Source organism: Macaca fascicularis, chromosome X (assembly GCF_037993035.2).
Source record: "Macaca fascicularis isolate 582-1 chromosome X, T2T-MFA8v1.1".
Lineage (NCBI taxonomy): Eukaryota > Metazoa > Chordata > Mammalia > Primates > Cercopithecidae > Macaca > Macaca fascicularis.
The window spans coordinates 53,510,696-53,524,379 of NC_088395.1; the positions used below are offsets into that span (position 1 = coordinate 53,510,696).

A 13,684-nucleotide genomic window follows, 5' to 3' on the forward strand; every position below is an offset into this window, starting at 1 on the left:
GGTGTTTCACTCTGTCACCCAGGCTGGAGTGCAGTGGCATGATCTTGGCTCACTGCAACCTCTCTGCCTCCCAGCACAAGCGATCCTCCCACCTCAGCCTCTTGAGTAGCTGGGACTACAGGTGTGCACCACCATACCCAGCTAATTTTTTTTTGTATTTTTTGTAGAAACGGGGTTTAATCATGTTGCCCAGGCTGGTCTCAAACTCCTGGACTCACATGATTTGCCCACTTCAGCCTCCCAAAGTACTGGAATTACAGGGGTGAGCCACCGAGCCCGGCCAGTTTTTTTTTTTTTTAATTATTATATTTTTTGTAGAGACATGGTCTCACTGTATTGTCCAAGCAGGTCTTGAACTCCTGGGCTTAAGTGATCCTCCTGCCTTGGCCTCCCAAAATGTTGGGATGACAGGTGTGAGTCAACTGCGCCTGGCTAGTTTTGGGGGAGTCCAAAATCATATGTGGACTTTCAGTGGCACGGATGGTTGGTCAGTCCCCTATCCCCCACGTAGTTCAAGGGTCAGTTGTAGTTAGCATCAGGTAACTTCAGGCTTTTTTGTGTAAGGATTAAAGCAGAGGGAGCTTTATTATCATGCTGATTGAAGATTTAAACTGACTTGCTGGGGAAATTGGATGTTATCTCTTTCTCCTGATTTGTTGGAAGGTCAGGTAATAACTTAGTTTAGGTTTGGTGAAGTGGAACTTTAGTATGGGTGATTCCATTTTTATTTTTTTATTTTTTATTTTTATTTTTTTTTTTGGTGGAGTCTCGCTCTGTCGCCCAGGCTGGAGTGCAGTGGCGCGATCTCGGCTCACTGCAAGCTCCGCCTCCCGGGTTCACGCCATTCTCCTGCCTCAGCCTCCCGAGTAGCTGGGACTACAGGCGCCCGCCACCTCGCCCGGCTAGTTTTTTGTATTTTTTAGTAGAGACGGGGTTTCACCGTGTTAGCCAGGATGGTCTAGATCTCCTGACCTCGTGATCCGCCCGTCTCGGCCTCCCAAAGTGCTGGGATTACAGGCTTGAGCCACCGCGCCCGGCCTCCATTTTTATTTTGTTTGGTCTGTTGGAGCCTAGTGCAGGAGCTTAGTTCAAACCAATGGCCTCCTATAATTTTTACTGAACAGGACTGATATCTTCCTGCTACCTACCTCAAATGCATTGTAAAATTTAATAAATTTTATATCTCAAAAAGGGTGTTATGAAACATTTCAGATGTATAAAAGTTATGACGTTTCATAGTACATAGTATTACAAGGAACATTCACTCACGTACCCAGCACAACCCAGCTTAAGAAACAAAACATCACGGGGCGCGGTGGCTCCCGCTTGTAATCCCAGAACTCTGGGAGACCAAGGTGGGTGGATCACTTGAGCCCAGGAGTTTGAGACCAGCCTGGCCAACATGGTGAAACCATGTCTCTACAAAAAACACAAAAATCAGCCAGGTGTGGTGGCATGTGCCTGTAGCCCCAGCTACTTGGGAGACTGAGGTGGGAGGATGGCTTGAGCCCTGATGGTAGAGGTTGCAGTGAGCCGGGATTGCACCACTGCACTCCAGCCTGGGCAACAGAGTTGAGACTCTGACTCTGTAACAAAGACAAAAAAAAAATTACTCAAAAAAAAAAAAAAAAAAAAAAAAGAAAGAAAAGAAAAGAAAGAAAAAGGCCAGGTGCAGTGGCTCACATCTGTAATCCCAGCACTTTTAGAGGCTGAGGTGGGCAGATCACATGAGGCCAGGAGTTGGAGACTAGCCTGGCCAACATGATGAACTCTGACTCCACTAAAACGTAAAAAAATTAGCCAGGTGTGGTGGTGCACGCCCAAAGTCCCAGCTACTCGGGAGGCTGAGGCAGGAGAATCTTTTGAACCTGGGAGGTGGAGGTTGCAGTGAGCCGATCATGTGCCACCACACTCCAGCCTGGGTGACAAAGCGAGACTGTCTCAAAAAAAAAAAAAAAAAAAAAAAGAGAAAACATCACCAATGTAGTTGAAGCCCTGTGTAATGTGCCTCTTCCCAGTCACATCCCCTTCTGTCTACCCCTGCATTGTCCCATAACTTATCCTGAACATTGTGCAAGATTTTATCATCCTCATGGTTTTTCATACTCTTTACACATATTGCATGATTTTGCAACTTTTAAGCAGGTCTCATATGTATGTACCCTCCTGAAACTTTCTTTTTTTTTTTTTTTTTTGAGATAGGGTCTCACTTTGCTGCCCAGGCTAGAGTGCAGCGGTACGATCTCAGCTCACTGCAGCCTTGACCTCCCTCCCAGGATCAAGTGATAATTCCGCCTCAGCTTCCCAAGTAGCTGGGACTACAGGCACACACCACCACGCCCAGCCTGAAACTTTATCATTGAGATTGTGCATGTGATGTATGCAATTGATATTTTTACTACTGTGTAGGACTCCATTGTAGGAATTTGTTACAATTCACATTTATGTTAGATAATAAGTTTATGTGAATAATTTGTTCATTATAGCCAAGTTTCTTGCTAGACTGTTTTAAGTTCCAATACTTTTTTTTTTTTTAGACGGGGTCTTGCTGTCTCCCAGGCCGGAGTGCAATGGCGTGATCATAGCTCATAGCAGCCTTAAGTTTTGGGGCTCAAGCGATCATCCCACCTCAGCTTCCTGAGTAGCTGGGACTACAGGTGTGTGCCACCATGCCTAGATTTATTAAAAAAATTTTAGTAGAGGGGAGGTCTTGCTGTTGCCCAGGCTGGCCTTGAATTCCTGAACTCAAGCAATCCTCCCACGTTGGCCTCTGAAAGCCTTGGGATTACAAAGCATGAACCACCATGCCCCGCTCCAATAACTTTTGACTCTGTTAGCAAATGGTTTCTCTTTAGCAGTTATACCATTTGTTTCCTGTTTTACTGAAATAGAAAACTGCAGAATAGCAGAGCAGCACTAATGGTAATAATTAGCCACCTTATCTTTCAAGTGTGATGTTGGCTGTTGGTCTGAAACTACCTATCGAGCTAGGAACTTTACCTTTAAAGGTTGCCAGGAATGGTTCTTGAATGTGAACAAATGCCTTGCCATCTATGGACAATGTTTCTCATCTGACAGGTGATTAATATCACATTACACATATCCCAGGGGCAAATCATACTTGATCATGTTCTGTTTCTGTAGTATCCCACTGAATGAGATTCGCTTCCATTTCCCACAGGATTATTTCATCTGTACTCCCAGCTTCCACATCCAACCCCCAACCTCCAACCCAGGAATCCCCTTTACTTTCAAATTTAAATTACCTGCCAGACCTTTATTTCAAAGAACCAGTTAATCTTATTACTTATTGACAAATTCTACTCTTTCTGCTTATTCCTTTTTTTTTTTTCTTTTTGAGACTGAGTCTCACTCGGTCACCCAGGCTGGAGTGCAATGGCGTGATCTCAGCTCACTGCAACCTTCGCCTCCTGGGTTCAAGCAATTCTCCTGCTTCAGCCTCCCAAAGTGCTGGGATTACAGGCGTGTGTCACAGCGCCTGGCTGGGACTGGCGCGGTGGCTAGGACCGCCAGCAGTTGGGACTGCAGGCGCCCGCCAGCACGCCCAGCTAATTTTTGTATTTTCAGTAGAGACAGGGTTTTGCCGTTTTGGCCACGCTGGTCTTGAACTCATCTCAGGTGACCCACCTGCCTCAGCCTCCCAAAGTGCTGGGAAATACAGGTGTGAGCCACCGCACCTGGTCTCTCTCTTCCATTTTAAAGTCCCTCTGGACTCTAAGCAACTAAACTCCTGCTGCCTTGAATTGTATGACCCCTCCGTGCTTAACCTCAACTCCTACACAGCTTTAGGCTGCAATCCAAGTGCACTGACGATGGAAAGCTTTCCCTGACTCTCGAGGCTAGGCCAGGCACTTCTATGTGTCACAAAACTAATCACTGTCTTCACCTCCCTACTAGAAGCTCAGTAACAGGGACGGGGCGATTCCCCTGCCTTCTCAGAAGGGCCAGGCACAAGAGTGGAAACACTAAAAAAGGGGGAAATGGCTAGCAGCCTTGGCTCCAGGACCAGGGGATCAGGTTAAAGACACACCCTTGCTTTCCTAGACCCACACTTTGGGACAAGGTCAAAGGGACAATCTGTTCAGAAGTAGCACCCTCAGGGAATGAGAAAAACCACACAAGGCAAGCACCACTTGGGGATATTTTTTCTAACTAAATTTTTATTATTTTTTTCTTTGAAGGCTGGAACCATCGAAGTCCTTAGATCAGCTTTAAGCACTGGAGTAAAAACCACGAGGGACTACAAGGTGATCTGTGAACAGACTGGCAGACAGATGATGAGAGAGGGAGTGACAACAAAAATAGACAAACAAAAAGAATGGTCTTCTGGTGACCTAAATTACTTGTTTATTAAAATTTATTAGAAATAAACAAACATTAATGAAATAAAAACCTAAAACTGAGCCCCAGACTCAGGACTACTGGAAAGGCTCACCAAGTAAAACCCTGGGCTGGGTCAAGTGAGCTCTGTTTTGTACAACCTGCTGCAGTTTGTTCCCCTTGAGCAAGGTGATGCTTTGTCCTAGGCTGCAATCTCTAACACCATCACCATCCCCAAGTGCAGCTCCCATTCTAAAAAAAACAGATGCCCCCACTCCCAATTTCTGGTGAACTGCCAATCTCTCCTGACTGCAGAAACTGACTCTGAAGGATGAAGTTGCACCAGTGGTGGAGGCAGGTGGACAAGCGGGTCGGGCAGGGATGGTTTCCTGGAGAATCCATTCGGATCTTTTCTCCAGATGCCTAGCATGTGCTTAAGAGTTTTTTTTTTTTAAAGTTTGAAAAAAACTCCATTGTGAAAAGTAAGTTATGAAGAGTGCTCTTTATTTGAAACCTCCACAACACAGACGCCAATCTTGTCTCGCATTGAATCATTAGCTGTGCACATCAACACATTCCAAGCACAAATTAAGAAATGCAAACAGAACAAAAAAATATATATATATATAATTTTTTCCCCTATCCAAAGGTTTCAAGTCTCAATGCAGCAAATCCTTCTGAACACAGAATCTGAGGAGCACACTGTTCAAACAGTCGGGACAGACAGGTCCCTGCAAAGGCTACTGCCTTTTAAACACATGGGGCGGGGATCATGGACGGCATGGAAAGGGGAGAGAAGGTGAGGAAACAGGTGGCGGGGAGAGAATGAGAAGAGGAATAGGTATGCGCTGGGGAAGATGGGGCAGCTGGGACACACACGGTGAGTTGGTGGATTTCATTTATTGGTTTTTGACAATTTCTTTCTGGTTCTTTTTTTAACTCCCCCCTCCCCAGGTCCAACAATGGTAAAAAAAACCCACAGAGGTGGGCAGGGCCTTATTAGGCCAGCCCAAAGCCTTCAGAGCACTCCTGGATAGCCAATAGTAGCATGTGGCGGAGCTTCTCAAAGCTCTCATAGGCAGGCAGATCCAGCTGATTAAAACTAAGGAAAGAAGAAAGATCAGTTCGTGGTGAGGGATGACAGATAACCAAACCTGTGTGTTCCCATGGTGCCCACCAGCCCCTCCCCTCCCTGAAGAAACCAACTCCCTGCTTCTTGATGACTCCCAATCTTGTCTCAGCCCAGTCTGCCCTCCTTTATCTGGCTCCCAAACTGGCAATCGGGCACCAAAACCAAAAATCTGACCCTGTCACTCCTCCTTAAACACCCTGGCCTCACTCGCCCACAGGCTAAAGTGCAAACTTGAAGGAGGTTTTCAGAGTCACTCTGCTGAGCTCTTTAGACTTCTGCTCCCTGCAACTCCTCCTTGCTCCAGTCACGCTGGTCCTGGAATACACCATGCTCTCTTGTGGTGCTGTTTACCTGCCAGTGTCTCCCCAGCCCCCACTGTGTCTAGCACATCTCATCTCAAACATCACCTCCATAGAAACACCAAATTGTGAGTTACCCAAGGTCCAGGACTCAGCCACATTTGCGTTCCCAATCTTGGGTAGGGTCCTGAAAACATCAAGTATGCAAGCTCAATCTAAGCGCTGAAAAGGAGAAACAAACCCTTCCTTTTACCATGTGTGAGCTGAAGGCAGGCGATCTGTGGACCTGTCATCTCGATGGATCTGAAACTTCTGAATGCCATTCATGCCTTCGAGGGCAGCAAAGCCTTGCAGGGGTACCTTGGAAGTACCCGTGACAAACTGGAGGAACTTGGCACGGTCAGCTTGGTCGAAAGAACGCAATGCTCTCCAGAACCACTGGATCTGTAAGAAAGGACCCATGAAGCCAGTGTTAGGTAGAAAGCTCCTAGAAGCAGGGTAGGGGGATGGAATCTGGGAAATAGGACTGGACTTGGTATCTGAGGCAAGTCCCTTCTGTAGGATGAGCTTTAGTCCCTTTCATTCATAAGATGGCCAAGAGAAGTCGACTATGCTCCAGGAGAACAGAGTTAGATATAGGTAGACTGTCTTCTACATGCACCGTCCTCTAAGAGTACTACCGGTTTATTTGTTATCACACAAACTAGCGTTGCCTAGAGGACCGTATGAGAGGACCATATGAAGAGGGATGCCAGCAGCAGCTCACCTGAATAGAGTTGGACTGGTACTTGTGGTATTCAGTGTTGGATTTCAGATCATCGATGTCAATGGTGGGCAGTCCTGATATAAGCAGCTCTAACTCCTGCTCAGTGAAGATGGAAATGAGGCGCTTTGGAATGATCTCATAGAAGCCTTCTAAGAAAGCCGCCAGCTGCTTGCGGATGGCTCCTGGTGAGATAACCAAAAAGCCACATGATTTCTAAACTCACACAACTGTAGAGGTCAGAGATCCCCAGTCTGGCTCCCATCTACCACTGTTAGCTGGGACTACAGGCATGCACCACCACGCCTGGTTGATTTTGCCCAGGCTAGTCTCAACTCCCTGGACTCAAGCTATCCTCCTGCCTCAGCCTCCCAAAGTGCTAGGATTACAAGTGTGAGCCACTGTGCCCAGTGGTGTTTTTTTGTTTGTTTGTTTTTGTTTTTTTTTTGAGACGGTGTCTCACTCTGTCACCCAGGCTGGAGTAGAGTGGTGCAATCTCAGCTCACTGCAACCTCCACCTCCCAGGTTCAAGCAATTCTTCTGCCTCAGCCTCCCAAGTAGCTGGGACTACAGGAACACGCTGCCACACCCGGCTAATTTTTTACTTTAGTAGAGACGGGGTTTCACCATGTTGGTCAGGCTGGTCTCAAACTCCTGACCTCAACTGATCCACCCGCCTTGGCCTCCCAAAGTGCTGGGATTACAGGCATGAGCCACCACGCCCAAAGTTAAGTATTTTTGATCAAGTGTTTTGTCTTTTGTGCAAGGTATTTGTGGCTTTGTCATAGTGGAGGAAAACAAAACATGCCTATCAAATGAATCAAGTCTGACCTCTTCTCATATTGAGCAACTAGAGGACTAGGAACATTTCCCCTACCTGTCATTCTCATCTGGCATACCAGGTGTACATACTCCTTCTTATTCTCCTCTGTTACCAAGATGTTGGCCCCATTGGGTTTGAGGTCACGAACTTCACACACTCCAAACTCTTGGACCTAGAACAACCAAAACACCAATCATACATATCAGACTTCGTCTAGGATGGGATTAGATACCTAGGAACACACCCTAAACCCCTTGCCATGTCCTGGGCAGAGAGATGAGGCAAGTCCATACAAAACAGTGACTTTTTTCACTACTCACAGCTAGCAACTCGCCTGATAGGGAAAGGCTTTGGGTAGGAAAGAGGAAAATACTCTTTGGCTCTAAGACCCACAAAGAAGCCAGAAGAGAGTAAGGCAACTGTCAGTGGTAAAAGGGAAAAGGAAATGGCTAACTTACATAACGGAATGTAATCTCTTACGAAAACAATTTGGGAGAAGAATAACCTTAATTACCTTCATTTACCCCCCACTTACATTTGTACAATTTTTCTACAATCAATAGCTGGTGTACAAAATTTCTACATTCACCCTTGGTAATGAAGAATTATGCACTAGAGCATTTTATTCATTTATTTATTTTTTAAATAGAGGTGAAACTAGGGAATGGCCTGCAAATCCTGGTTTTCCTGTTTGTGATGTCACTCACAAACACCTGCTGCAGCTTTAAGAAGTCAAGATGCTTCCCTAGAACTATGAGAAAGTCACGCAGTGCTAGTTCTAAGGTGAACCTGGAATGGATCTTCTATACTGGCTGGATGTGCTGTGATTAGGATTTCTTGACCTACCTCAGTGCTGAAGGTGAGGTCATAGCCTAGTGTGGAGACATCATTTTCCAGCAGATAAACCAGACCCTGGTAGAAGTGGTAATCTTCACTCTCCATATCTGTATATCTAGAAAAACACAATTATACAGGGTCATGGTTTGTGGGTGGGGGGAAGAGGGAGCACAAGGATGGGACACAAAAATACAAGACCCCCAGGACTGAGGATAGTCCCAGGACTATGCCTCATTCTCACCTGACTGACTTGCCCAAGATGTGTTTGTAAAAGGATCGAGTAAAGTAGCACTCCAGAAGACGGTTGTCATATACAGCTTTGGCCACAATGCGTCCGACAAACTTGAAGTAGCTGAGGTGGTTGGGGTTGCAGTGGGAAGATGGATTGATGGTGTAGGTGACTCGATCACCAGGTGAGGTACGGAACAAGGCATACATAGGGTTAAACATCTCCCGAGAGATGATCATGTACCACTCCCGCAGGAGCCCGCCAGCATCCTGCCCTTCTTCTCCTTCAAACACTATATACCTGCATAAGAAAGCAGAAGCAGAAAAGAGCTGTGCAGAAAACCCAGGATACATCCAGTCATTTGTATGAGTGAGAGACTGTGAAGCAGTGTCTGGGGGTGCAGTGTCAGATGAAGAGGTGAACAGAGAGTGCCAGGACAGCCCAGAAGTGGGGTGGAGATCTGGGACCAAACAAAAGCACCACTGACAGAGATGTCCCAAAATAGTCAAGGTTAACAGATATTCCGGAAAACACCAATAGGAAAGGTATCAGACGAATAAATGAAGGCTTGCTTAGGTTAAGTCGGGAGGGGAGAAAAGTGGTATTAGAGAGGGATAAGCCCAGAGTCCTAATTCTTTAAAGGTATTTGGTGGAAGAACATGGCATATAGTCTGTCTAGGGAGACTCCCTGACTTCTTGTGATTACACAGATGGTGAGCCCACACAAGAGATAGGGAGGAATCATTAAATGACTTGAATAGGTCTTTCATCTCATCAGCTCCTATGCTCAGTATCAAAAACTGCTGATCTCCTCTAGGTGGCTTCAGAATCACCAGTGAGCAGTTACCAGTTTGGTGGAGCCACTCATACATGGGCATTCCTAGTACAGCAATGGTAAAGCTCTCATTGCAAAGCCAGCAGGTATATCTTTATAAACACCAAATACTTTCCTGTCTCAAATTTAGGCAGCACCTCCCTAAATTTGAGGCTAGAGCAAGCCATCACTACTGTGCAGGAGGCCCCACCTCCCACCCGCCATCTTTTCTCCGTTCCTGGGCCCTTACAATCGATTCTTCATTTCTTCAGGGGATTTGCGATGCAGCTCACGATAGGAGTCTTCAAACACATGGTCACGACGGACATGCACAGCCATGTCTTCTTTCCGGAGCCCCTCATCTAAACGCTCCAGCTCTTGGCGAAAATATCTTGGGAGGTAGAAAAGGAAGGAAGACAGGATTAAGGGTGGCAGAACAAATTTGTTTGTGTGATTAGGAAGACCTTCCACAATGATGCTTCTTCTATCCTCCAAACACTTTGATCTCTGCTCCCCACTGTTTGGGAAATGCCCAGTAGTTGGGAGAGGTAGATCACTCATTACCAACTCTAAATTTTTCTTACCTCCACTGAGTAAGGACCCACAAAGATTGTGACATGTGATTTCTCCCACAAGCAGGTAAGCATGTACACATGCACGAGGAGGAGGAGAGGCACAGGGAAGACTCCAAGAGTGTTGTGGAAGCCCTGGAACCCTGCTGTGCGTGTACTATGGCCACCTGTGCCTCCTGTACTACCCCCAAAGGATGAAACAGAACTTTAGAAATCATGTGGTTCAAAAATCATGTGACTCTGCTTTGCTGATGAAAAATGCAGAAGGAGGGGGAGAAGCCCAAGGAGTATTTAGGTATGATGGCCATCAATGGTACAGCTGTCTCTTCCCTCCCCACCACCACTATATTCCAAGTGCTGCCACCAAAGGAAACTTGTGGCCTCAAGAGTAACTTCAGAGGCGAGTTACCATTTGAGGAGTTCTCACCACCCCTCCACCCCCCAATATCCAGGACACATACTTGCGCTTGACATCAAAGTCGAGGACACGAATGTAGTCTACCAGGACAGCAAAAGGCCCATCAGCAAGGTGGGTCGTGGACTGCCGTAGGATCTGGTTTAACACAGTGCGGTGAGTCTCTGAGGGGAGAAGTGACAGCGAGAATTAAGCACATCATGGGCCCCAGAAGCTGTAAGACAGCCAACCAGCTAGTAACTCTCTCTTCCTTCCTCTTCCCTATTTCAGGGCTCTAAAAGGACTAATGAAAACCAAGGGCCAACCCTTGAGGTGTGAACGTGAATCTGAGCATTTCTATTCTAAATCTGAGTATCCTGAGGCCATGGGAAACCATGCAGGGTTTACATACACAGGTGTGTACACACACACACACACACACACACACACACACACACACACACACACACACTCTCTCTCTCTCCCCCCCCCCCCCCCCGGAATCGCTAAGGATTAATTGTATGGAACAATACTGTTTAAAATGAAGCCTTCTACACCTGGCAGCCTAAAAGTTCCCTGTACCTGCAAAGCGAAGGAACTTCTGTGTGTCAGGGGGCAGGCTTGAGGAGATGTGCATAGATGAGGGCTCCCGGGAGAAGAATGGGTCAAGGGAGGAAGGCGTGGCTGGGGTTAAGGGCGCAGGGGAGAGTGGAGGAGGCTCGTCCTTGATGTGTGCCAGCTGACTCTCACGGGTGTCTCGGACAGGAGGCTTGCTCTCCCGCTCTGTGGCATGGACCAGAAAGAAGGCCTCGACGGCAGGCTGTAGCACTAGGGGTAGGAATGATGGGAAAGTAACATTTTACTTTGCAAACTTCAACATGCAAACCTGTTTGCCCTCAAAAACAAATTATAAAAATAAATATGGAAGAAGAAATAATGAAAACTAGGCTAGGTGTGGTGGCTCACACCTATGATCCCAGCAATCTGGGAGGCCGAGGTGGGAAAATTGCTTGAGCCCAGGAGTTTGAGATCACCCTGGGCAACATAGTGAAACCTCATTTCTGATTTAAAAAAAAAAAAAAAAAAAAGTAGAAACAATGAGAACTTGCAGGGAAATATGATAGTAGAACCAAGTCACAGAGGAACTTCCTTGAAGCCAAAGAAAAATGGGATAGGTAACCAGTTATAAAGATTCACCTTCTCTACAAGGTGCAAGACACCAGCTATTAAAAGGTCAATCTTTTTTATACTGAGGTCAGAGAAAAAACGCTTCTCTTTTGAATTCTCATTACAGAGACACTGAGAGGAATAACCTGGAAGGAAGAAAAACAAGCTGGCAGGAAGGTCCCCAGAGCAGACCAGTGGGTTGGGACCTGGGCCTTTAGCCCACAACTTACCTAGCACAGCATGCTGGTCATGGGATTCCTCTAGTTCCTTTAGACACTCCCCCAGCATGTCCCACAGCTCATCCAAGCTCAGCTGCTCACTGAGCAGGGGTAACTCAGGTGGTCTTTCTTCCTTTTCCTTCTCCCCCTGTGGGGTTCCATCGGAGGCTGAAGGGCACACAGAAGAGAGTCAAAGTTTTCAAAATTTCCCTTCTACTTAGCTTTTTCTAGACCAAACACACCAACTAATATACAGAGCAAGTAGAGGGGATCAGTGGCCACTCAGTGGTACTCACTGAGCAACATCTGAAACAAGGTCTAGGACTATACTGTAGGGCATTTACATTGAATAGAATAAATAAAATAATGAATCTGGCTCCTCAGGTGCACTAGCCACATTTAAGGTGCTCAAAAGCCACAGGTGCTACTGCAGTTCCAGACAGTGCAAGTCTAGTCACCGCCTCACTAGTTTCAAGAGAATCTGTGGATTACCTCAGGGTAATGTGACAACAGTGGAGTTTTGGATGGTTGCTGTCCAGTTTACACAGGACGTTTTAGGACACTATCGTCATTGAATTCTGACAGCTGGCCTTGGAAAGTAGGCTGTCTTTCCCTCATTTTGGTTTCCGAGGAGGACAGCACCAGGACATCAAACTAGATCTTTCTAACTAACCCTAAGTCTAATGCCTTTTTTTTTTTTTTTCTGAGACAGAGTCTCGTTCTGCTGCCTAGGCTGCAGTGCAGTGGTGTGATCTCGGCTCACTGCAACCTCTGCCTCCCGGGTTCAAGTGATTCTCCAGCCTCAGCCTCCTGAGTAGCTGGAATTACAGGCGCAAGCCACCATGCCCAGCTAATTTTTGTATTTTTAGTAGAGACTTGGTTTCATCATGTTGGTCAGGCTGGTCTTGAACTCCTGCCCTTGTGATCCACTTGCCTTGGCCTCCCAAAGTGCTGGGATTACAGGCCTGAGCCACCACGCCCGGCTGTCTAATGCCTTCTAAATTAGTCATCTTGTCCTGGGGCAGTTTAAAACCCTGAGAAGCTATGGTGTGACTGATGGAACCCCATGGCTGGTACTTTTCCTGATACTCACTGGGGGCTTATTCTAACCTCTGCTCAGCAGCAAGACCCAGCCCCATCTTCTGGGTGGGGAGTGACTGTTTCCTCATCAATCCCCGACCCCCATACACCTGCGCTGCTTAGGTTTCTTCTTGACCTTTGCTGTTCATTCTTTACCCAAATCCTGACTATTCTTCAAGGTTCTGACAGCCTTAGGTTTGAATCCTGGCTCTGGTACTTGCAAATCATATTACCTTAGGTAAAAGAAGGTGAATACAGAACACAGGAATAACATCTATCTCCCCAAATCCTGATGGAAAGTAAATGACTTAATACAGCATTTCAACAATGGTTGTCCTACAAGGCTTCTCTAACCACTATACATGTGTTAACTCATTTAATCCTAAGAACTGAACATTCCTATTTTAAACAAGGAAACCTAACGAAGAGGTTTGCCTCAGGTCCCAGAGCCAGTAAATGGGGGAGCCAAGATTTAAAACATGGGAGACTAGGGCTGGTCGGCCGTGGCTCATACCTGTAATCCCAGCACTTTGGGAGGCCGAGGCGGGTGGATTACCTGAGGTCAGGAGTCCGAAACCAGCCTGGCCAATATGGCGAAACCCTGTCTCTACTAAAAATACAAAAAAAAAAAAAAAAAAAAAAAATTAGCCGGGCATGGTGGCGGACGCCTGTAATCCCATTTACTTGGGAGGCTGAGGCAGGACAATCACTTTAACCCAGGAGGCGGAGGTTGCAGTAAGCCGAGATGGCACCACTGCACCCCACTCTGGGCGACACAGCGAGACTACGACTCAAAAATCAATAAATCAATAAATCAATAAAACACGGGAGACTGAAGTGAGAGGATGGCTTGAGGCCAGGAGTTCAAGACCAGCCCGGGCAACATAGTGAGACTCCATTTCTACAAAAATAAAAAAAATTAGTTGGGCATGGTGGCCTGTCCCTTATAGTCCCAGCTACTCATAGCCGAGGCAGGAGGATTGACTGAGCCCAGAAGTTTGAGATTGCAGTGAGC

General features: G+C 46.6%; 1 protein-coding gene across 14 annotated transcripts in view; it reads right to left on the bottom strand.

The window, feature by feature from the left end:
- Positions 1-4,828: 4,828 nt before the first annotated feature.
- Positions 4,829-13,684, bottom strand: part of HUWE1 (HECT, UBA and WWE domain containing E3 ubiquitin protein ligase 1) — a 153,131-nt gene continuing 144,275 nt past the window's right edge. For 11 of the 14 annotated variants that reach the window (XM_005593658.4, XM_074029844.1, XM_074029839.1 and 8 more), the window contains 10 exons: positions 11,602-11,757; positions 10,787-11,032; positions 10,272-10,389; positions 9,489-9,629; positions 8,437-8,724; positions 8,205-8,310; positions 7,413-7,530; positions 6,539-6,720; positions 6,026-6,216; positions 4,829-5,443 (listed from right to left, as the gene is read on the bottom strand). In XM_005593658.4, coding sequence (XP_005593715.1) covers positions 5,341-5,443; positions 6,026-6,216; positions 6,539-6,720; positions 7,413-7,530; positions 8,205-8,310; positions 8,437-8,724; positions 9,489-9,629; positions 10,272-10,389; positions 10,787-11,032; positions 11,602-11,757 — 1,649 coding nt within the window. In that variant the 3' untranslated portion in view covers positions 4,829-5,340. Of the gene's footprint in view, positions 5,444-5,909; positions 6,217-6,538; positions 6,721-7,412; positions 7,531-8,204; positions 8,311-8,436; positions 8,725-9,488; positions 9,630-10,271; positions 10,390-10,786; positions 11,033-11,601; positions 11,758-13,684 lie in introns of those variants that run through there. The other 3 variants (XR_012430240.1, XR_012430239.1, XR_012430238.1) reach the window with 2 other exon arrangements.